The following is a 25860-nucleotide window of genomic DNA, read 5'->3' as shown; positions in this document are numbered from 1 at the left end:
ATTCCTTGTAGCCAATAAGGAATAGCAAAAAAATTAAATCATTCCGTGTCATTATTTAAGATGAGGAGCATTTGCAGACATTCAGCACTACTGACTGTGGTAAGGCAGCAGGGAGATGCAGAGATGTGAAACTTGTCATCACTTCCTCAGAAAACAAAGGAAAGCAGTTCCTGAAATCAGACTTGAAGGAAAGGAGCTGGATTTAATCTTTAGAGTCCTTACTGTTAAATACAAACCTAAAATACATCCAGATGCCTTTTCTGCCTTATTCTGTATTACCTCATCTCTCCCCTAGCTTACAGGCACCAAGCAGAAACCATTGTAAGTGCATTTCAGTGTGAGGTGCCCTATAACAGCTCTGTGAATGTGCAAGTGTGCTGTGTTGTACTTCTGTCAACCATACTCTCTTTACCATGGTCTGGACACTTACCTGTCAATAGCTGCTTTATGGGTTTTGCCAGAGAATCACTAGGAGCTCTGATGTAGTATGGGTACACTTTCTCTAATGTTCTGGAAAAAATGAGAAAGCAAATATTTCATATTTTTATACCTCTAAAATAATTTAGAAATACCTAACAGGGATACACACAGTTCCCAGTAATTCTTGGCTTAAGCTATGACTTTATAGTGTTCAGATGTCACATCTGAAAGTTAGCTGGATTTATTAACTATGTTCTGTCAGTACTTCAGCAGGGAGCTCCATCCATAATGTCGCCATTCACATGCCATGAATCCCACACACCTGGGGCATGTGTGTTTGCAAGGAATGTAGACTTTATATTTTGTTCCCCTTTTTAACAAAGAAGCTTTTATAGTCAGCCATATAAGCAGCACAAAGCAAGGCAACACATCACCAGTAGTAAACAAGCTAGAAAAATATGTAGCTAGAAAAATATGTGGTGAGAACAGTTATTACTTCAGAATTGCAAGATGTTTCAATAATAACACCTTAAAAGAGTGAGAATTTTTGCCAGAATCTTTCAGTGGGAAATATTTCCACAGTTTGTGGGAGGATTTCAAACTTAAAAAGAAAGATATTTGTAAAAGTTCTTCCATTGGACTCAAAATTAAATCACCTTAAGTGGAGATAAATTACCAGCATCCCGAGAGAGAGATGTTTCACTAGAACTAGAGATACTGTCCTAACTTTTTTCCTTAAATGACTGAAAAATTCAAGGGAAGGGGAGCTCTCAGGGAAGTCCTGTGACACTTTACTACATTGTATACTCAAGGCTGAGGAAGAACAGAGGTGGCCCATTTAAAATCCCTCCCAGGAGGCCCAAAGGATGGTTAAGAGCTCAGCAGCTAAGTTGTCACAGCAGAGGTGGTGGTAGAAAGCTCCCTGCTGAAGTAGTCAAATGGCTACTAGCTGCCACAGCCATTTTTCCTCTATAACAAAGTAAAAAACTTTAAATCAACAATATTATTGCAACACAGACAAATGCAGGTATAACTTCTATGCTACTGCTTGCCTCCTGCAAAGAGAGAATTACGAATTAATTACCTCTTCCCACAAAAGAGCAAAATCTGCCTTCCTTGGCACTACATCACCTTAGGAAATATTCCCGTATCCTCACTCAGCAGCAAAGTAAAAGAGGTGTACAATAATTTTTAAATGCAATGATCAGATGTGCAACAGCAGTCTGTTTGGATGTACAAGTGTGTGTGGGTGCAGAAAAAGAGCTGTGCACAGAAAAGACAAATCTAATTTCCATTACTAACAGATATGAACCTCTCAGAGTTTTCACTGTCCCAGTTGGCCTCAGCTTTAACTTTTCAACTCTTGTGGCCACAAATCAGATCAGGTGGCCTTCGGAGATGACATGTTGGCTTAGCAGTATTTAGACACTACTGCTGAAGAGGAAGAGCCAGACTCCTTTCAAATCTGAAAGGAGGCACCACTGCTGTTAATGCTATAAGGCTATATCCATAGAATAATATTTGATATTCATGCTTTTTCTGCCTTGAGAATTTCCATTACAGGAAAAGATCTGATGTCAGAAACGACTGCAGATGTTACCATTTGACCACAGTGATTTAACACTTCCTTGCCAATCTAATAGCATTCAAAAATAACAAAGAGAAATATAGTCTGGATGGTTATTTAGAACAAAAAAATCATCAATACAACATTCTCAGATCAAGAAGAACTGATGTAACCCAAAAGAGAGTTTAACTGTGAATATAATGTAATGAACTTGCGCTTATAAATCTTATAAATCAAAGAAACGTAACTAAGAGCTTCACAATCCTTGTTGGTGGTGTTCCAGTGTTCATGGTTTTCTCAGCCTACATTTATCATAGGAAATAAACTTTTACCTTTAATGTTGCTATTAGGTAACTTAAATGCTGTTGGCCTCTGTGAACAAGTCTCCAAAGTTATTAGAGGGGGATAGATGGGCAGACAAATGATACAGTTCCACAAGCCTGACCTCCTTAGGAAATAAGGTTTAAAAAGGGAAAGTTTCCATATGAATAGGCAAAGAAAATAACTTACACCTTTTCCAGTTGCTGTCCAGACATCATTGTAGCAATATCTCTTCTGGTGTTCTCTGGTAGGACAAAGGTAAGTTTATCTGATGCTATTTCAGCTTTGGCACCAAGGGTGAGATTTCTGTTGTAAGCAGAAGGGGAGACACATTGTCAACTACAATGAGAGTATAACTTAAAGACTAGTTGTCTAACTAGTCTCACTGCACTGACTTTGGCTATCCCAGCTTTGCTAAAGCAAGCATCATGCCACCTCTACCTGAGAAGGTGAGTTTTCCCACAGAGGATAGGTAGCAGCTTTAAAGGTCTATTTTTCTAACTGACTGTGCCTTTGTATGTATTACAGGACAATGATGACAGATTAATATAATTTTGCTCATTATGTCAGTCAAGTCAGAACAGGAAATGGAGTGTGTCTGCTCTGACTTTAGACAAGAGGACCATCTGCATTACCACACATTCTGTGCCAGGGTGCTGCAGGCAGCTGCAGCTTCCCCAAACCCCACCTCAGCCCAGCAGAAATGTGTGGTTAACAGGCTGATAGGACCCCAATGCAACCCCTGAGTCTTCACACAGAACACAGCTGGGACAGGACCAGCTTTCCTACCATGCCTTGTGCCATGCCCTGTAGTTGGGATGCAGCAGCTGGGTAAGGCAGCTCCTGGGCTGCTGGGGCTTGAAGAAAAACGTCCCTAGCAAAGGATGTGCAAGGGCAGAAAGCGGGTATGCTGCCTGAGTGACACAAAAGGGTCATCTCACAGCTGCTTGTGGTCTCCTGGCCTAGATGAAAGGCCCTTTACAGAGAAAAAGCAGGTCACTGTGGTAAGTCTTTACCACTTTCTGTCATTATGGTCACGATGTAATCCACAGGATATAACTTGAGAGTGAATAAGGTCTCTTTCAACTAGTGTATGAATGTTTGTAGTTATACAAGCATATGGGCAAACTGAGTAGCGGTATTAAAAATTAATATAAGGTTCAGAAATGATGGAGTGATGTAATTCACTAGCTAATACTGTATGCTTCCAGGAAAATAAAGGGGGTCAAATAAAGTTGAATCAAGGGTGCAGCTTCATTTCAAGCCTATTTTTGACTGTGGAAGGACTGACCCAACATGTTCAGAGCTCCCACAGTAATTCAGCTGACCTGCTTCCTGAGCAGTCTTTTGCTGGGGGCTGTAACAATCCAGCGTCCACTTCCAACAAAACAGGTAGATACTAGGGCTGCAAAGGTACTTAATTTCCATGGAGTGATGACTTAACTCCAATTTAATCCAGCAGTCTACAGGGATCCCAGCTGGCAGACAGGACCCAACAAACCACCTCGGTGACTGGGTGTGCTCTAGCCTGCGTGCGAGTACTTTATATTCTAGGCTGTCTCTTGCAAAAGCTTCATTGTAAAGTAACAGTTCACTGAGGCCAAAGGAACCACAACACGCAAAGGTCTTGTCAAAATGTATCTGTGCCATTGTTATGCTATTTGCATGACAAAGTCTCTGAGTTATGTGTATTTAAAAAATGTTTTGTGTAAGTTACAGACTCATTTAATAAGAGGACCAAGCACTTCATAGTTTTTACACCTTCACTAGGTCTAAGTATTCAGTTCTCATAAATGCTAACAAGGCTGTTGTTTGGGGCAGTTTATTTAATACGTCAACCTAAAACTGTCTAAAATTTTCTCACTTTTCCCTCCTTCCCCTCAAGTCCCATTGAAAACTCTGCCCTGCCTTTTTAAATAAGGTACTTGGAAATAGCTCGACTTCTCTCTTTATTGTTTGGGAACTGCAGGCAGCAAATGTTTTCCTGGGTAACAAAGGTCACTTCTCTCTGTCTCTCTCCCTCCGACTTTCAGGTTATTTTGCTCTACAATACAATAGAATTTGCCAAAAAACTAAACCAAAAATGCAGCACAGAACTGTTCTGCTGAGCAAATGCTAGGCAAACGATCCACCAGTCTCACAACAACCATGTTAATTACCTTTGAATGGTCCATGAAAGAACTACAGTGAACTCAGCTGAAAAATCCAGCAGTCCTTGTATCATTTTTTCTCTACTGGGAGGGCTGATGGTCCATAAAGAATTTGAATTTCCTTCTAGATCTGCTAGAGTTATATCTTCTTTTCCATAGCCCTCTAGAAACTGCAAAGCACCCTGAAAAAGAAAATTTCAGTGTAGTGATATTCACAAGAGACAGAGCCACATTTCCCAGTCAGGCAGTATTGTAAATGTTTGATTAATTGCAAGTGCAGTGGTTTGCACTGATTGTTTTCCTCAGGCACCAACTGCAGCTTTAAATGGGAAGGGAAATAAACAAAGTATAGCTGAGCTAAGAAGGCAAAACAAAATTGGCCCTGCTGCTTGAAAAATGATGACCATGTAAGCCAAAATGAGTCCGAAAGTTCATCAGGTAAACTCTGTAGAGTCTATTTATCTTAAGTTCAAATTTTCCTCTGCCTTTTGTTAAGCGTCTTTCTACATAGAAAGATGTCTGTAAAGGATAAGGCAACTTGAAACTGGTAACTTCCAAAGTGGATCAAGAATACAATATTACTGCTATAATACATAGGCTATTTGGTAGGATCTAATATTAAAAAAAATGTTAATTCTTGAATGGCCTAGAAGCAAGCACTTCTTTTAAAGTTATATCTGATCGAACCCCAGTTACTTTAGTAATGTAACAGCTTCTACTAATTACTAGCCTTTTTCCTGAGCAACTTGCGATAACTTTGAGCACGTTGCACCATGAAATAGTGAGACTATGTTTAAATGTTTATATTTTGGCATTTTTGTGTCAAAGCTTTTTTAGGCCATACACACTTTCTTTTGACAGCACCACGTCTCCTCCCTGGGAGGTGCAAGTTGTGTGTGCTGTAGGAAGGAGCATGGGGCTCAAAAGTGCAGACACTGTTGTGTCCCCAGAGCATGTCTGTTTTGGCAGTGCACCAACAGCAACCTGTCTCCTGAAGGTTTGTGTCATTTAGGGGGGAGGTTTTTATTCAAGCGACAGGACAACTAGGATTTCTGCCTTCCATGATTTTGTGCAAAGATGTCTTGATTAATAGTAACTTGTCTCACCATAACTCAGCCTTGTCCTGACAAATGATCTGTCTGAACCTTTACTCATGCAAATCCTCTTTACGGAAACATCTTCCAAATGATGGTAGCGTTGCTGACCACTTATAACTACACAAACAAAACTCACAAAAGGCCTCCATGGAAACGTGCACACATTTTTAAGTAATGATGTATTCTACATTTCACTTACAGTGTTACCCCTATAGCTTCTCAGAAACGCATTGAAACCAGTCTGATTCAAATCCTTGAGCTGACTCTGTTGAGCACTCATTGTAAAAATAGGCTAGGAAACAAAAGAACACACACTTGTCACATTTACTTCACATAAACTGATACATGCACAGTACAGATTCCTCTCCATCACAGTCCAACACAATTATGGCACTCAATTCAACAGGAGAAGGTTATGATCTTATTCCACTGAGAAGCAAGCTACCTTCAATTACCTTGTATTTACCACATGGACCTGTAGGCAGTTATCTGAGCATACCTGATGTAGGATAATTTAGTCAGATTCCACTGCCAGTAGTTTCTGGTCTTAGCAAATGAAGGTATCATTTTACATCAGTGATAAACCAATGTAATTTTAAACTCAAAAGGGATCATTTGTGGGAGCTTGCCTGATCTCTTGCATAAGGCAGGAGAGTTCAATTCAGTGAAAAGAATAAGAAATAGCACAAGGAAATACAGTGCAAAAACATATTTTGTTTTTGGTCTTTCTTCTTTTTTTACCTGATAACCTCCTAGAGTTATTGTGATTGACACATCTAGAGGCTTGTTGGTGATGCCTGCAACAGATTTGATTAAAGACATGAAGAGCAGTGGGAACCAGACAATACAAATCAGCAAGACGATAATCATGCCACCCATTCCATACTTCACAACTTTCTTTTTCTTCTGGCCTCTTGGTTGGGGATATCTCTGCAAAAGCAAACAGCAACATGGTAGTGTCTCTTCTATCAGAGGTACGCTTGGTATGATTTGATGGGTGAATATATAATGATCTTAAGGCTTCCCATCTTCTGTGATAATTTCCTATCCATTGTCAGGCCAGTTATTTTGAGATTTTTAGCCAAATCTGCGCAGACACTGAATTTCTGATGACAACGGAGAAGAGTGCCAAATGAACCCATGTCAAGTGTGTGTCTGGTATGAAAACTATTGTAAACCTCTGTGGTTCTGATTTTTCACAACAATAGAGAAGGGAGAAATTTGGTAGGGTAATTTGAATTTTTTTGTCTGAATGAGCGCAAGCATGAACTCACAGGAACCAAATGTAAAATAATAGCAGCAAAAGTGATATAATTTGTTCCTAAAACTGTTATTAGGAGTGACCCACTTTCTTGTATTTGTCCTTCCATAAAGTTTTATCACAAAGCTCCTTACGGGAGAATTCCTCTCATAGAGGTTGATGTACTGCAAACTGTAATTGAGGGAAAAAAAAATAAATTGTTTGCCAGCAACTGACACGCACAATCAGTAGGATTATCTGATATTGCACTACCTCCACATTCATTTCACACCTCACATACCATATTTCTAAGAGTTGTTCACAGGCTTGATCCAATCTGTTTCTAGTGAATCCCACACCAACTGCATTTAAATAATGTTTAAAATTTTGTTGCTGTTCCTAAAGTCTTGACACTTTGTCCTTCCCTTTTTTAGCTTCTGAAACGAAAAGTGACTTTTATTCTTCTCTTTTCAAAACAGATCACGAGGCATGTCTATTCTGCCTTGTCTGTAATTCCTGCCCTTTATTATTTGCCTCATGATTGAATACTTTAACAGTTTCACCATCCTGTAAAATGTCTTACCATCACTGTAATTTATTTTGGTGTATTCTCTTATAGGATTTAACTCCACATAGTGTTTTAGGATCCTGTCTTTCACTGCATACTGTATGTGCAAAATAAAGATGCATTGCATTGCACTGCACCTCAAACACATGCCAGGAATCTGGCTTTCAGGAAATTGTTCTTGCTTTACAACATGAATCCATAAAGCCCTGGGAGAATATTAAATTTGTAATACAATGCTATATTTAAAACAAATTAGTTACTTTTCAAAAGCAGTGTATCAAGTAATTTGTCTTGCACTACAGAATACTGTTTTCATTAAAATATCATATCAAGATCACCAAGGGTATATTATTTGTCTTATGAGATTAATGATGTTACAGAACAGCTCACAGATCCTCTACTAGTCAAAGTACTCAGGCATACCACTCAATGTGAGAGCTAGACAGAGAGAATCAAAGGACCTAGAACAACACTCATGGTACGTGGCATTCCCCCACACATGCTTCGCTTAGACGTGGAAATCTCCCCACATCAGATCTATGCTGCATATAACGCAGAGTGATCCTGTTGTAGCATAAAAGAATGCAGTGAGATGGACAGTCAAAGTAGAACTGGCTTATTATTGCTCTGACTCCTCTGAAGCCTCTGATGACACTCCATTCATGGCCGAAATGGCAGTCGTATAGAAAAAGCCTATATAGAAGATTTGTGTGCACTTGAGCTCCGAGTTGATCTAAGTGACATGCTTGGAAAATAATTGCCAGTAAGAGACAGGATTATAATAAAAGTAGAAATACGTCAGTAACACTTAAAAATACAGTCGTTTCATTGCAGATGTACAATTTCTGACTGGTTGGGTCACTCTTAAAAGAATGCTTAATTTCTTTTTCAAATTGGCAAAACAAGCAAGCATATGGTTGCAATCTTTATAGCGATTATAAGGAATCCAGAATTTGCAAGTTTAATTTGAACTGAAGCTTAAATGATTTAAAGAGACTGAAATTTCAGTCAGACAAATGGTGGGTTTATCTGGCCTGCAGTTCAGTTCTGGATGTGCAGGGACTCTCCTGAGATAAAGGAGCCAGCTGAGTTCCCTCTGTGGTTACATGAACCAGGGACCTACACCATGGAGGCATGAGCTCTTCCTTCTACTGACCTTTCTCTTCAGCTAGAGTTTCCCTGCTACTGTGGGCTACTCATTTAGTTGTTATGGACAAAGTGAGCCTGTGTGAATACCAGGACTTTCATCCCTGGCCTTGAAACTCAGGCATGCAATTAAGCCAGCAGGCGCATGCTTGCAGAGTCCACGTTAACGGTGGAAAAATCAGCTAGGCACAAAGGAGAAGCCATTTGAAATTTCTCTTGCAGTGACTGCCAACTAACATAAAGTACCCAACAGTCTGAATGTTTCTGAACATAAACACCAGGTGTATCTTCTAACAAACTGTCGTTATGGTGGATTTCCCAATTATTTAGGGACTCATGATTATTTCTCTTTGTCTCTGCATGGGGGAGGGGAGGCCTAGATCACTCATACGGGGCTTCCTTACTTTTTCTGACTCTCGCCAACACTTCAGGATGAATATATGAGCATAGATATCTTCAACACAGATCCAGCTGGAAAGGCTGAGAGTGGTATCAGTCCAAACCCAGTCCATTACTGCCCTCAGCTCAGTCAAAAACGGAACCAGGCGGAACCTGAAGGGAGACCACAGCAGATAACTTGTCAGAAATTAGGGGATCACATTAAACCAGCACAGTAAGTGTATATACAACAAGAGGGAGAATTAAGCCAATGTTAAAAGACAGCTTAACAGAAGATTTTGCAAACACAATCATATCCTGAGACTGCATGGCTAGTACTGATGTTTTGCGGGTGGTATCTTTTGCTATAGCTCATGCTCCTCCTTGTCAGGCCATAAACACACTTCTGCATCACTACGCCCAGTAATTGTGACTGAGCCTCTGATGGAATAGTACAAGAGAGACTTTCTTGTATCCCCAAATGCCTCTGACCTGGGAGTGCAGTAGAGGAACACTTTCCACAGGACGGTGGGAATATGTTTTATACAAACTTACACCAAGTGGTGCATGGCTTCTTTGCAGTAGGTGGGCAGTCCTCGGCTACATATGGAATTGGGCGTTATGACTCAGGATTAACCAGCAGAAGAAGGTGGGCTGACAGGAAACCAACATGTATATAGCAGCTGTTCAAAATGCATCATTCCCTTTATTAGTCCCATGCTTTTCTGCTTGGCCAAGTCACAAAGACTATTTTATGTGAAGAAAGCTTTCTTTTGTAAGTTTTCCTACTGAAATGCAAGAAGTCAACACTGAAAATATTGGGAAAAGGCCGAAATTATTCCAGCTTTCCTGTGAAATAAATATGCTTTGAACTGGCTTAATCACCACATAGAACCATAGAAACATAGAATGGTTCGAGTTGGAAGGGAACTTAAAGATTATCGAGTTCCAACACCTCCCACTAGACCAGGTTGCTCAAAGCCCCATCCAGCCTGACCTTGAACACTTCCAGGGATGGGGCAGCCACAGCTTCTCTGGGCAACCTGTTCCAGTGTCTCACCACCCTCACAGTAAAGAATTTCTTCCCAAAACCTAATCTAAATCTCCTCTCATTCAATTTAAAACCATTCCCCCTCGTCCTATCACTACATTTCCTGACACAGGGTCCCTCCCCATCTCTCTTGTAGGCTCCCTTCAGGTACTGGAATGCGACTATAAGGTCTCCCTGGAGCCTTCTCTTCTCCAGGCTTAACAACGCCAACTCTCTCAGCCTGTCACGATAACTGCGAAAGTGGGGGGTGGGGTCTGTCACATTAACACCACCTTTCACTCTGAGGTGATGCTGTGCCTGTTACTTGCACTAACCCTCCTAACTCCTGAAGAGTTTCATATACACAGCAATTCTCAAAAGATATGCAAAGGAAACGTTTTTTTTGATATGTAGCTCATATTCTCATGTGTATTGTCTTTCACTTTCTTCTTCTCACCTGCTGAGGTTGAGCCTGTAGACCTGCTCTAAAGATCTCTTTGGGATTTGATGCATTACTGCTTTTTAAGACTGACTGCAGAATGTGCAACATTACCTGTTTTCTAGCACAATGTGTACCCCCTATCTCTGTTCACAGAGGTGATTTCTTAGAAGTGTTAAAAATGTCTCTTCTGTATGGGCCTGAATGGCTGACTGGTGTGTCAGTCTTCTGGATTCAGAGTGGGAGACTTATTTTTCTGAAATTTGCAGTCCTGAAATTGATTTTTTGTGGACTATAGGGAACATGCAGCATATACAGCACTATAGGGAACATACAGCATATACATTTTGCTGTGCAAAATTTTCTATCTCATTTCCAGCAGCCTGTGAAGAGAAGTCATGAGTAACCCCAGCAACTCATGATAAAGGATCCATATTTCACAAAAGAAAAGACTTACCCTTGAAATAAGAACAGGTTGACATAGTTATAACTTTTTGTGAGGAAGTTGCCAAGAACACGAGTTGGATATCCGCAGCGTATCTGATATGCTGATAAGCCAAAATAAACACATTTCACAAAATACCAGAGCTGGGCAACTGTGTTCTGGCTAAATTTCCTGTAATGGAAAAGACAGATAAAGGAAAATGATGAGCTCTGTATCTGTCTGTGACCAAATTAGCTTGAACTGGCATTTTTCCTTTCCTGAGATCCTGTGAAAACCCCCCTGCATGGTTAAACAATATTTTAAAGATGCTAGAAGAGAAAATGTGTAAACAGCACCTGTTGTCACTTCAAGGTCACAGGGGAGAGACTCTTCCTGAGGACAGAGGGCTCTGGGGCAGTGCCCTCTCCCTCCTGGTGGGAGAGATGTCTTGCTGCCCAACACAGGCAAGACTGCCCTTGTCCCCCATGATGGCACATCCCTCTGTGAGCCCTGGGTAGATACTGCTTCCCTTGGCTTTTCAGAGGGCTGACATCTGGGCTGAATCTATGCAGCTTTAATGGATATTCATGTTCACAGGGCACCTCCAAATTCATGAACTCATATAGGAATTTAAGTTGGAGTGACCTCTGAAGATCATCTTTTTCACCCTCCATTGCCTGAATCAGGTCTAATTATACCAAATTGTTCCAGCACCTGTCCAGCTGAGTTTTGAATATCTCTGAAGATGGAGATTCCACAACCTGTCTGGGCAACCTGCTTCAGTATTCTACTATGGTCATGGTGAAAAGATTTGTCATCATATCTAACCGGAGTTTCCCTTTTTTCCAACTTGTGGCCTCCTGTCCTATCTGAAAAGAGCATAGCTTCTTCTCAATACCCTCTAAATAGCTAGCTGAGGACAGCTCTTCACCTTCTTTTCTCCAGATTCAACTAACATTGTTCCCTCAACCTCACACGTCATGTGCTCCATCCCCCTGACCATCTTGGTGAACATATGCCACTTTTGACTGCAGTTCAATAACATGATGGACAGGATTTATGGTCCAATATTTTCAATTGCATCCTGTAAAACTATTTTCATTAAGAAATTTGCAGGGGCTTCTAAGAATCATCCTGACTTAGAAGGAATACAGAAGGTTTCAGAGGCAGATTTGAGATTAACAACTTGATACATTTCATAAAAGCACATAAAAGGTCAAAACAATTTTATTGTCTTTCAAGGGACCAAAGTTTCATATCCATTCTTAATGCTCAGTAGATAGGGGATGCAGTTGAAAAATGCATTTTTCTTTTCAAGCTGGGGCACTATTACTACAGCACTGAGGAAAAATATAATTTATTTTGCAGAGGAAATGAGACTTCTCAGTCTTTCTTTACACTATGCACCTATTTTATTTTTGTTGTTTTCAAAGTAACTTGACCATTAACTAAGTGTAATTTTCCCAGGTGACACACACAAATTCTCTGTATAATCAGTGGAGTGGGGTAAATACTTTAAGGCAATTTAAAGTCCTAAGTGATAAGGGAGTTAGCCAAGCACTAGAGAGGGAACCTTAGCACTTCTGCAGTGCAGTCTGAGGTGATAACTGCCCTGAGCCATGCAATAAGGAATAGTCAGGGGGTGAACCTGACCAAGCCTGCGATACAAGATTTCACATGGCAGGTGACCACTTCCACATCACTTCTGGAGCCACGTGGCAGGAGCAGGGGAGGAGGACTTTTGCTCTTCAGAACAGACACAGGTTTTAGACATTCCTCAGTCTGCAGAGATTTAAATCCACCGTTCACACATTCCAGGAAACGGCCAAATTACAAATTACTCTGAGAGAGACATTTTCTACTCACTCTTCTAAACCTGTGTGCAGCAGTCTTGGGAGTAGGGAACCGAATCAGAGGCCAACATTGTCTCAGCTGAGGGCTCTAATAACTCAATTACAGGCAAGTTCCCTTTCACCTGCTTGCATTTTGGCCTAAGCTGAGAATATTTCAGTACATACTTACATAATTAATTCTTCCTCAAACTTATGTTGGCCACAGTTACTGCTGTGGAAAGGTACTCCAACATTTTGCTTAGAAAAGAGACCAAGAAGAAAACTGTTCATGATTCCAACGCTTAGCTATAACCATCTAAAATTGAAATGCAAACGACTTGGTAGAGCACCAGTATTCAATCCGTATTGCCTGATTATAAGGGTTATACCTTTCTGTCACTCCAGGCAAGATAAAGAACATCCAGAAATGTATTCCGAAAACAAGGATGACTTGGAAGATAACCTTTCCCATGACAGTCTTTTTGAGGTACAGTGCTCGATCTACCACCATGGTGCCAAACTGAATGAGCACCATCACCAAAAATGCCTCTGGGACCTGGTCCTCTGATAATGAAGAGGTGATATCTGCTGCTGCAGAATGTTTCTGAAAAGGAAAACATAACAGAGTGGTCAAGGAAGGAGGACACTCACACGATACTTGGCACATACAGTATGCAAATCCTACCAAGGATTTACAGATAGATGCCTCTATGACATACCCCAAAGGCCCAAAATCCAAACACAATGATGATGAAGTCCACGGTATCTGCGAGGAACATCAGCACATACACATCAGTCACTGCACTGTAGTCGGGATGAATAAGATTGTAGAAAAACTGTCTGATGGGCACATACACCTGGAGAGTCCTGCAACGACAGAGACCGCAATGTGATTTAATGACATTGTAACTTGCACTGAACAAAAGAAAGGCTGGGTGTGATACAATTTGCGCTTCTAAAGATATCTAAGATCTACTCTGACACAGGATATTTAGCTTTTTTATCAGGCAGATGCTATTTGAACAACTGCTGATTTGTCTGATGTTCAGCTGGTGGGACTTAGGGTGAAAGCATCTGTATACAATGAACTGTACACATACCCATTCATCCCCTTGAATTAACAGTAGTAGAAACCTGCTCTCTTTAAAATGCTGTTTTACCGCTTTGCAGTTTGGAACTTCCCCCTGAACCCACACAACTTCTCATATTACTCACTTTTTAATTGTAAAGGCCTTAGCTCTGATCATTTGTTCTCGAAACTTTTCCATAAGAAGCTCTTTCTTAGATTTTTGCTTGATGCTTAAAACACTGCTTCCTTTCTGACTGCTGTTTCGTGTACTGGTACTTCCTGAAAAAAGAGGGAAGGAAAGAGAAGACAAAGGAGCTAATCCAAAATCCAAGTTTAAATACAGTAAGTAGAAAGTAATAAATCTCGAGACTTCCATTCCATATGAGTCCCACATTTGAAAGAAGTTTTGAAATGAATTATTATGCTTTTTTCACAATATGATAAAATCTTGAGAGCATCTAGTAAAGGTGTAATCACTGGCAGATCAAAAATGGATTAATAACTCTTATAAGAAGAGAAGCTTATTGATAAAATGAAGGATTTAACTGATCTTACTTAGTCATCTCAATTGGTAATACATACATTCAGGCTAGAGTAAGCCCATCCTTTTTACAAGATGGGATAGGTAATCTGTATCAATATACCTAATCAAAACCTTTTCTCACTTCAAGTATCATTGAATGCAGATATGAAAAATACATATGCTTTGCATTCCCTCTAGCTGGAGAATATGCTGAACTAGAAATTCTGGATCTGGGCCACACTGAGCATTCCTTTCCCGGCTTTTGGATAATGTAATTTTAAAAAACATAGTGAATCACAAAGTATGCCTCTCTATTTGAACTTTAAGAAGGCTTTGAGTGTGTTCAAACATGAAGATACTTTGGTTCGTATCCTATTTCCCCACTGAGGAGCAGCAGCATTCAGTAGCCTCTGGGATCTCCAGAGCAACTGGCACAAGGTTTTAGCAGGATGATCCTAGGGGAAATTGAAGTTTGCTCTTCAAATCCCAGATGTGCCATGACGTTTACCTCTCTTAGATCTGTGTGAAGAAAAGCTGGACCTGTGCGAAAGCTGTGATATGCTGCTAGAGCTCTTCCTCCTGACAGTGGTTTGCTGCTCGGGGAAGTGGACGTGGACGGACTCCACCGATGCTGCAAGATTGACAGATTTCAAAGAGGCAGAAGAGTCTCTCCTGCCTCCTGTCAGAGAGAGCTCGTCATCAGTATCCTCTTTGTTACTGGAGCTGTCCCCTTTCTCGTCTTCGTCCCATAATCCATGGCACTAGTGGAAAAAGAAGAGGGCGTGTCAACCTTGTATTTCTGTCAAGGTATTTATCACAGGTGTTGCTAAGCTTGGTGATGCGTTCCAAAGGGGGAAGACAAATTCATTGTGTTCGGATACCACATCATTGACTAAAGAAATTAAAAATAAAAATTAAATATCAAATAAGAAACTATATGAACTCAAATTACCTTCAAAATGGATCTGTGGAAGAATAAAGCAAGGAGCTGAACAAGATCATAGTGCACGTAACCCTCTTTCTTCTCAATGCCAATAATATTGGGTGGATGGTAAGGTTTATCTTTTGTGTAATCCACATGTTTATTCCAAGGAAAGAAGCCAAACTGGAAGAAGTACTTGATGACAATGGCAACCTGTCGAGAAATACAACACACTTGTTGTGTTTTCTAAGCATGGCAGATATACTAGCCTCCTGACATTAAGAGAGGGGAAATATGACTTTATCAGTTTTATGAGAATATAAACAAGCATATTAGTTGCTGCAGAGGAACAACAGTTCACATTGCCTCGGTAATAAAGTCAACCAACATTTACCAACAGATGATGCTCAACGGTACCTGAGATACTACAAGCAGTGTATACTGTCTCTAGATTACCAATTATATAGTAGCTGTTTGTAAATGATGTTCCTGTCATAACTGCTGTACATGCCAGGAAGGATATTGCTTGTTGTAGTGAAGAAAAACACAAACAAGACTTTTCCATACAACAGAAATTGCTGAGGACTTTAGTAAATCCCTATATTAATACTAAGGGCCAAAAGCCCCCGAACCTAGAGATCAAAACCAGAAAAGAGACCACGCAAAGCTTACAACTTAACTTTTCTGTGTTAGACATGGGGTTGCAAAACTGCAGCATACCTCAGTGTAGACAATGGCTGTCATCCAGAAACGTTTGCTTGGCCGAGGAACAGACAGCATGGCCCAAAGGAATATAAGGATGGGAAGCACCAGGGTTATCATGGAGGCAGAGATCATGTGGTTAAGGATGATCACAAAATAGCACACCATTTCTGACCGGGCCACCAGCGTATTGTACAGGGCATAAATAAGAAGCAAGAATCGAGGCTGACCAACATAGAACTTCTCTGACTCCTCCAGCTCATCATCATGAAACATCCTGTGAGGAGCAGAGTACAACAAATGAAACGAAAACTAATTTCACAAGAACTACTTTTTAAATTGCTACATCTTTTCCTTTTGAAAAGGTATAAAATTATGGAGTGGGAAAAAAAAAAAGATGGTATTTGGTATTATAACCAAAACGCCTAATTTCAAGCTCAGAAAACAAGAATTTCAGGCAAAGTAACTAGAAGCACTGTTCTGCTGTTTCTCAATTTACCCAGACAGTTGGCCTGGCCCAAGAACTTCAATAATCACTGCTTCCCTACAGTTGCCCAACCAACATATCTTAGACAAATCACACCATCCTGGTGTGGCCCTGTCTGGATTTGTATCTAATTTATCAACACAGATGGGAATTTGGAGAAACTCCAGAGAAACATACAGGAGATGTATGTTATGAATAGTCCTGTGACATAAGACTAGAACATAATAAATGCCCTTGAGCATTCCATGTGTCCGATCTTCTCCCCTTTACCTAACTCAAATAAATATTAAAGGCAGCAAGAAATCATTACATGACTTCCACTTACATTCACATTTCTCTTTGCTTTTCATAAAGAGTGCCCTGGCCTGAGAAGAAATCTCACTGAAAAGCAAAAATGACTACGGAAAAACAGAAGAACTGCATCTTCAAAGTCAGATCTGCAAAACCTCTCTCTCTGTCCAGATGCAGTCAGGCTGAAAGGCATTTCTATGGTTTAGGATTTTGTCCTTGCATTCGGGGAAGCTCTCTCCTAGCTGAGTCAGGCCAGAGAGCAGCGGAAGGAGAACAGTGGCACCATCCCCATCTCAGTGCTGGTTGTGCTACTGAGCAGAGTGTCTGAGGGGCAAAGAGGGGAGCACCCTATCCCTTATGAAAGTACTTAGCAAGGTCTCTCTTGCTCCTTACTGGCTTAAACACAAACTCTGCCAAAGATCAGAGTTTCCCTTATAGTAATCCAAAATAATTAAAGGAGAAACATTTTCCCATATAGCCCTTGAGGAAGCTTATTTGAAGTCCTAGCTGCCTGGAGAAGAGAAGCCCTCTCCACAAGGAATATTTAGAAAAGACCTTGACCCCATGACAATTGCAGCACAGAAATCTGATGCTAATTGGAACAATTAGCTACGGTATCTGGGGAGAAAGAGGAGGCTCTTTCCAACATGGATTTGAATCATTTTAGAAATCTGTAATTAGAACAACTGCACAGGAAATGAGCTTCTTCCCTTAAACCAAACATAGCACAAAGTCTGTATGAGAAACTGTAGGCTAGTTCTGAGACAAAAACCCCAAAGTAATGACAAAGCTTCCCAGACTGGGACCAATAATTTTTCGCTGTGGAAGGTCCTTACTTGTTCAGAAGCAGCTCACTAGCCGTCAGCTCGTGTGTCAATGGAGGGAGAATCGTATCATGAAGTTTGTCTGTCTGACTGTCGTCTGGGCTCACCATCATGAGACTCTTACCAGCTGAGTCATCTGGGGAGTCAAAGGGAAGCTGTTCAAAGCTGACAGCTTTACTATAGGAAGGTGGAGCTTCTGCATTGCTATCCACAGTGGAGTACAATGGTACATCGGTATCAGGAGTATACGCAGCTCCTTCTGAATCCAGGCTATAATCTTCTACCTCCTCTTCCTCCTGCCTTGATGCAGAATGAGCTCCTTCCTCCTCATGCTCCCCTTCTACTTCCTCAATGGTTTCTGTTGTCCCCTGACGAGAATAGAGCATGGTGACCTGTGTAGGTTCACTGTTGGGGGCAGGACGAAGAGAGAGAGTTGAAGTTTACAAGGCTCATCACCAAGAAAAGCTTGTTAACTGTACCTTTATGTAGACAGCTGAGCAACCCCATTGCACTCCCAGACCTTCAAAGTTCATATAATTTGGTTGAAAATATATCATAATGATTGCTTCTTACCCAGATAGAGCATCTGGGTCCATCTGTGCCCTAAATGACATCCCAGTGAACTCACAACGATTCACTATCTTTTCACACCAGCAAAGGGCAAATTAATATCACCATCAAGAGAAACTATAATAACTTTCTGAAAGCAGCTAAACCGCTTTCAGACCAGAATCAGGACTTTCTATTACATTTATTTAAAGCATGCTCCATGGTGAATGATAGGCAGCACCCATCTGATTCCAAGTAAAAGAACAAGTGAATTGCAAACATTAAGCAATACAATCCAGATTAGAAAACTCTTCCAGTAACAGGGTATCTTGCTTACCTTTAGATTGCCCTATATTCTTCAATACAGCCTCCATTTTTACCTTACCTGCCTGCTTTTCTTCTGTATGTACCTATTTTCTTTTTCAGCTGTTCTTATTCACTCTGTTCAGTTATCTGGTTGTTCACCTTGCTTATTCTCGCCTTTTCATGTCCATAATCACTTTCTCTCTTAATGCTCTGCGCTCTGCAGCAGTCTCAGCTGATGTAAATTCACGCAGCTTGATGACTCCAGATGGGAATCTGGACACCATCATTTAAAAGATATTTTCTTGGCTTTGCTTTCGCCCTTTTCACCCCTCACAAGTATTTTATGACCTCTCCCATAGAACACCACTCTTCCTCTTTTTAGTGTCCATTCCAGTACCTCTCCATAGGTTAGACAATAGGCATCCACTCAGTGTCTTTTGTTAGCTGCATGTCCTTGTATGTCAACAGATGCAAAAACAGATATTACATAGCTCCTATGAAGTGAATGGGGCCGTGTCTTTACCTAAAGTATAACCTTTTAAAAAAACCTGGCACTGGCAAAGCCAGCTGGCACTACCATCTCCTGACAAAATTAAAAATTAAGTTCCATCTCTTTTCCTTTTACACTGCTTCCAAACTTGTTGTGGCTACGTTAGATCACTATTTCTAGCAGAATTTTAATCAGAACACGTGACACTATTATTAGGATGTATGTTTTGATGATTCATGTTAGCACTCATCCTGGTTAAAATGCATAAAACCATAAAACCCCATCATTTCAAAACTGACTGACACCAAAAAAATTGTAAAACACTTTAAACACTGAAAAAGAATTTTTTACTAGCTAAACAGTGAGTGAATGGCAATATTATTCACTATCTTTTCATAGCAATTTTCCCTTTCTAAATTCCAACACCTCACAGACTGTAAATCAATGGTAATGTAATCAAAGCATATTTAGCAATCTTTCCTATATGGGGAAAAGTAAAAATTTAAAGAGCAGGGCTAACGTTTGCCTATCTTAGTTTCTAAAATTAGACACCTAAGTCCGTATTTAGGATAACCGATTAGCTGAGAAACTTCACTTCCAGCTTCCAAATTTAATAGGAATGGCCATCAGCTCAGTAACTAAGAAAATCAGACTCTTTTTTTAGCAGAATAAATACAGACTTTAGCCTGATTTTAGACAGCCAGTGTAATATAATGGAAAAACTTTGAAAAATACATGAATTAAGGATGAAAAACAAAATGAAACAAAGAAACAACAAAAATCCCAAGCAGAATAAGAAGTGAAACAGCACATGAGTCCTAGATTATGACCCTGACTTTGAATTTCGGACTCCTGCCACAATACAGAAGGGAGTAAAGCTTCCATTAACCATGCAAACCACTCTGTACACCACATATCTACAAACGCGACTTTATGTACACTGCAGTAAGTATAATGGTATGGGTAAATGAGTGAACAAAGCATGCATGAGTTAAGCACCTTGACACTATACTGCCACTGTCAGCTGATGAGGAGGACATATCCATGCTCTGCATTTTACGAAGCCTAGGTCGAGCGCGCTCACTTGTTTTAGGAACAGTGTCTGGTCCATCTAAATCATCAAGGGTTGACTGCCTTGAGAACAGCATGGTTGCTTCAGTGTAGCAGCTAGCAGCGCAAACAGTTATAAAGACAGTGTTAAATACAAATGATATTACTATACACATGGTTCAGTAAACAAATATGCTCGCCATGCAGCAAAACACTGACACAGAGAACAAGAGTTCAGAAAGAAGATAAGGATTTGTTTAGAGTCACCACGTAAACACATTTCTAGGCACAGATGGCTCCAGGTCATGTTCCTATAGGGCCGATAGAAGGCTAACAACCATCTATTCACAATTCAAAGAGATTTGAAACAAACACAGTGCTTTACATGCTTTCCAGGGGCACCAACTTACATATGTGAGGAGGTTCTACTTTCTTTGTTTCCCCCTGAAATCTCCAAATTCCGCAAAAATGTTTTGGGAAGTGACCTCCTCTGTACAAATTCTATTTCATTAATGATATATGGTGCTGAACCTTTTTACACAGGTACAAGCCAATTTCCTAAAAGAGCCCTTAAAACTGAATAAGCTCATATTCCACAAATAGAAAAATAGCTGTCAGACATTGGCTAATCCTCTTTCCGAACCAAAGAGCCAAATCGGATATGTTACTTAGCCAGTAGATGCATGCCAAATATAACCTGCTCTGCATGGGATGGCTTTTATTTTGATATTTATTAGTAAGCCCTGGTGATTCTTTCCAGAAGATTTCATTTATTTCAATCACAGCTTAAAAACTATTTCAAAATTGGTAACATGCACATCTTGAAAGAAGGAACAGATATAATAAACCCTTATCTCCTTTCACTTATCAAATACAACGGGACACCAGAGACATACACCATACATTGAGCATTTATGTGTTACTGGAGAAAAGAAGAAGAACTGGATGAGTAAAGAGAAAGAAAGTACATAATTAAATACAAGCATATAACATAGCAACAGGAAAGAAGCAAATACATTAATGACATATGGTAGGTAAAAAAATTATTTTTCCCGTAAAAATCCTTGGAAAACACAGATGTCTATGAAATAAGTTGAGGGACCTGGTGTTTTAACACATGCAGTGACCTGCCTGAGTCTCTCAGGTAGAATGAGAGAAGAAAGGACCCCAAAATGCAGGATTTACACTCTACTTTTCTTCTTTTGAGTCCATCTGTGTTACACCTGAGCAGTGGCAGCAGGGGATTTGCTTCCTTGCCGAGCTTTATGTTTGTCCAGGGGCACAGAGAATTGGAAAAGAGGTCAGAGGGGAAGTGCAATGGTGTTTTCTGTGTTACTTTGGTCTTGACAGTTTGAAGGGAGGAAAAAAATCTGCTGGCATGAAGTAAAAGTTTGCAATTATTGCCTTAAGGAAAACGGGGAGGAAAACAGCAAAATATGTAGAGCTAAGCAGCTTTTATTCTTAAGCCCAGACTCAATGATGGTCTTTTTGACAGAATGAGCTGAGGCTAAAAACATACTTTGGTCTTTGAATAGAAGAAAAGTATCACCAAGATCCCAAAGGTATTATGAAATACTTTCCTTAAAAACAGTATTAATGGCAAGGGCACCTCTGTCCTGCCAGTTCATTTGGCCAAGACCCTTTACAAGCCACTTCATTATTTCTGTCTGCCCGCAAAGGCACACAAGCACCCTCCAGACAAAACCTGGAGGGATGTCTGCATTGTGCAGGGTTTTGATGAAGCAGAAAATGCTGCTTCCTATAGGAATACGACATCCACCCTATAGGCCTGATTCAGCAGCACGGAAATCAATCTGAGCTCCATGTTACGGACTCCAGGGGGTCATGAGGGAGGAGGTTTCCTTTCTCCTATACACCTATGGAGTACAGCCAGGTGGTTGTACTATCCGTGGAGTTTCGGTGCTAAAATATAGAGAGAAGTCAGCAAGCAGACAATCTATTTTTGCAGATAACTTTTCTGTCCATGTGCTACAATATTATTCACATGTTAATTTCCATTTCAAGGGCTGAATTTATTCTTTTCAAGAGCAACAGCTCTTATTAAGGTGTTGAAGTATTTTAAATGCAGACAGAGTTCAAAGGGAACCTTCCAACAGCCTTAAGCAGAGCAGCTGTTGAAATCAAAGTAGCATGTGCCCACTCATATATTTTCAATGGAAGAAACATATGCCAGCTGCCCTCCAAAACATTTAAGTTCTGACCTGGCTCCCAGAAAAATAAAAGGAAAAACATCTATTAATCCAAAGAGATAAAAATTGCAGACAGAGTGCCTGCAATAATTTGGTTTAAAGCTGTTTTAAATGAAGGATGAATCATCAGAAGAATTATTGATTGAGCAGCTGCTCTGCATCCATGAATGTCGGGAGATGTGTATGAGATGACACCAGTAGCACAGTTTTCATATTCTTTATGTACTTTAGGAACATGCTTCCGAACATGGAGGAAATAAGAACACCAATAAAGTGGAGAGATTTACACTTGGCAAAGCTCATGTTGACTCAGTCATTGACTATCACATAAATTTAATCCAAGCATATCTTCCTGAGTGACTTTTCAAATTTGTGCCCTCGGAGACCTTGAAAAGCATTAGCTTCTTGAAATCATTCAAGGACTAGGCATTTTAAATTGAATGTTTATTAAAAGCCCTGAGTTCAAGCATTTTATATAAAGTTGATCGGGTATCCATTTCAAATGGGGATATATATAGCAGAGAGGTTTTTATCCTTGGTGAGCGGGAAATTTCTTACTTATGACTTCCTTTTTGCAACACAAATTTACCCTTCCCAGAGAGTCTATTAGTTTAAGGGGTGACTTACGAATTTTTCTGGCTTTTGTTCTGTCCATGGACTAGTTACTGACTGGTATTACCTTTATGAACCACTATATTCCCCACACCTGCAAGCACAGATTCCAAATATTTCCTATCATTCATGCTCCTATGTCAGAAACAGATCCAGCTCCAAACTGGGACTCTTCTTTCATCCTTTCTCCTGCCTCCCAAGGCAAACGATAGTTCTCCAGTACTCCCTGCCCTAAGCCCTATTCTCCCATCTGGTGAGGGAAGCACAGATGAAAAGTGGTGTATGTAAACACCCTGCCCGCACTTGTACGTTCACTCGTACAGGAGGATCAGGGGGTCCCATCTGCAGCTCCTGTAAAAGCCTACACACAGGTAGAGCTAGGAACTGAATGCACTATTTGTGATGGGCCAAAATTAATACAAAATGAACTGGATACAAAACCTTAGATATCCCAAAATCTGACTTAGGATCTGCGTCTAGCTGCAATTTCATAATCATAGGCAAAGTCCCATAAAGGCTGCCAACTTCCAACAAGTTCCCAACCATGTTACTGAAATTCACAAGCTGTTTAACCTAATAAGCAGTCAAAGGGAAGCAAACAACAGCAAATGCTCTACCACTCTAGTTCCTGATCCCTTCTGATGCTGCTCCTCAAAGAGCTTGTTTAGGATCAACATTAGTCTCCTAGCCCACATTCTCCTCCTGGCCCATATGAACTTTGCACTTTGCCTTTAGGATGCATAAGAGTATTTATACATAAAGAGAAACTAAACAATTACATTACAAATAACTCATTACAGCTCTAGCTACTGTACAGAAAAAGGACTGAGAATAAATTGCAGCCCTACTAAAAGAGAAAATCCTACAAAGGATACTCTGAAAAACTTATTTGAGAACTTACTAAGAATAAAATTGCTGGATAAGACTTACAAGGGTCAGCCCTGAACTTCATAGAAATTTACACTTCCTGCAACTGATCAGGACAGTTGTTCTCTCTGGAAATACAGTGTTTAGACCACTGAGCAGATACCTACAGTAATTCCTGTCCTGAGGAACAGGTAATATTATAATGGAATAGCTTCTGTGCTTTTGCAGCCCTGTGGTCTTCCAGATATGCCCATCTTACTCAGGAACCTATTGTCCGCTATAGAATTTTTGCAGGGCAACCAAAGGATAACCAGAACGCTCGTTAGTATCCATCTGTCCCTTTCCAGAATCTTTTTCCATTGCAATCCTAGATCTATGGTCACAGGGATGCTTTAGATAGAATTAGTCACTTTTGCATTTACCGGAAATCATTACTTTGAAATGTAAAATGTCCCCTTCCTTTGTTTGGGCAATTAAAAAAAATCATTCAATAAACTCACATGAAGTTTAAAACATTTCACATTTCTAAAAAAGCTCATAAGGACTTCTGTAATCCCAGGAAGAGACATGCAATGGTGCCCCAAGAAACAGATGGCATTATCATTCAATCAACAAACTAATTTTTGCTTCCTCTAATTACAGGTCATTATTATTATAGCAGATGTGCACAATTTGTAAATACTCTCAGTGCAAGAATGTTTGATTGTTCACTACCAGAAAGAGAATCTGAGATTAGAGAAATCAGTCATAATACTGCCTTTGCTATTCCTTTGTTGATAGATCCTGTGACATCTTTTGAGGAAATGGAGCTTACAATAACACATGTGAAAGATTTAACTTTTTCTGTTGCAAGGCAGCTCCACAGAATAGCTGAATTTTCTGAGTTTGAAAAGAGATTTTAAATGTGTAAGTATGCTCAAGGCCAGGTGACAAATGGGTGATTATTCTGAAGAAAAGACATAAGTGGAGCTCAACATACCATTTCATTGAAGAGGCAGAATTTACACATGAAAACTACAAGATTTGTCTTTCTTTTTTATAATTAATTTTGGAATTGGCTTCCCTTTGCTTCTAGTTAAAGCTCCTGCTAACATGGCTGTATAATAATGATAACTTCTATCTGTAGTAAATAGTGTGACCAAAAACTATTTCATGAAAGCAGGACTGAAATTACTATTCTTTGTTTAGCTGAAACTGAACTTTGTGGAGTTAAATTCTGCCCTGCAGATATCCAAGTGGCTCCAAGTGAGCTGGTAATAGAATTTGGCTATACATTTTTCTCACGTCATCTGACTCCTGTAAAACTTTGAGACAAAACACAAAGGTGTTGCTTAGTTGGGTAGCCAGCCACCGAGAAAGATTTGCTCGGATTTGGTGTTTTTACTGGAGCAAACCTCTCAAAGGCCAGTGTTCACCCTGGGGACCAATTTGTGAATATTTTGTTGAAGCATAGTACTCACAGGCACTCCTTTACACTTGCTTTTGAATAACATCAGAGAGGAAGACAAGCCGTCGTTATTTTCAGTCTCCTAACATCTACCCATATGTCATTAGTAAAAGCTAAACATACTTTACTTTACACAGAAGCTACTGAGTTTGCTGGGAGTATCAAACACAATATGACACTGCCACACTTCAGAGAAGAACAGGAGACAGCAGAATGCAATGGATTATGAAACAGCCCTCCCTTCTCCCCCTCGTGTTGGACAATTTCTGCAGTCTCTTAAAAGTCAAGAACACCAGGGACACAGTGGGAACAGGCTGCCTCTGTAAGGGAAGGAAGTGAATGTGTGTGCCTCTGTGTGCATGGAGCAGCAGGAGCATGCCGTAGTTTTGGCAAGGGACTTGATGGCATCCGTCTTCAGAAAAGAATGAGGAAAGTGGTTTTCCTGAACTGGTATGGGTATTTGATCCACAAACTGTGTAGCTCTGCTGGACTGTAATCATAGCAGTCAGGAAATCAGGCTCTTCAGATGATCTTTGCCCTGTGTGTATAAGAGGGGGATTTTGTTCCCTCAAATCCAGAATCTCTCTCAATGCAAAGCCTTTTTTGATTTGTGGGCAACAGGCAACAATTTGTTTCACAAAAACAAAATATTCACAATGAATGATCATTCCCCAAACTGCACTCCTGAATTCCTAAAACAGTATCCCATAAGCATCCGCAGCAGGCTCTAATTTTCCATTACTTTTTACAAGATCAGAACCCCTGTCAATGACTCCTAATTCTAGGGGAAACAGAGAGCAGTGGGGTAGTCATGCAGTGGAAAAATTGCTAAGCCAACAACTGAGACCGCTGCTATAAAGGAATAGTAACACATAGCAATGAGTTTTCACAATTAAAAT

At 40.2% G+C, this 25860-nt stretch overlaps 1 protein-coding gene across 1 annotated transcript in view; it reads right to left on the bottom strand.

The window, feature by feature from the left end:
- The window catches only part of PIEZO2 (piezo-type mechanosensitive ion channel component 2), a 309432-nt gene that overhangs the window by 4300 nt on the left and 279272 nt on the right, over positions 1-25860 (bottom strand). The window contains exons 37-50 of the mRNA XM_014938745.1: positions 17443-17835; positions 15847-16105; positions 15157-15339; positions 14713-14965; positions 13828-13960; positions 13332-13479; positions 13002-13216; positions 10814-10972; positions 8914-9061; positions 6297-6485; positions 5755-5847; positions 4468-4640; positions 2498-2614; positions 431-510 (exon numbers count right to left, since the gene is read on the bottom strand). Coding sequence (XP_014794231.1) covers positions 431-510; positions 2498-2614; positions 4468-4640; positions 5755-5847; positions 6297-6485; positions 8914-9061; positions 10814-10972; positions 13002-13216; positions 13332-13479; positions 13828-13960; positions 14713-14965; positions 15157-15339; positions 15847-16105; positions 17443-17835 — 2543 coding nt within the window. The remainder of the gene's footprint in view (positions 1-430; positions 511-2497; positions 2615-4467; positions 4641-5754; positions 5848-6296; positions 6486-8913; positions 9062-10813; positions 10973-13001; positions 13217-13331; positions 13480-13827; positions 13961-14712; positions 14966-15156; positions 15340-15846; positions 16106-17442; positions 17836-25860) is intronic.

The sequence above is a fragment of the Calidris pugnax genome, unplaced genomic scaffold, assembly GCF_001431845.1.
Source record: "Calidris pugnax isolate Ruff unplaced genomic scaffold, ASM143184v1 scaffold13, whole genome shotgun sequence".
NCBI lineage: Eukaryota > Metazoa > Chordata > Aves > Charadriiformes > Scolopacidae > Calidris > Calidris pugnax.
This window is presented reverse-complemented; position numbering and strand designations above follow the sequence as displayed.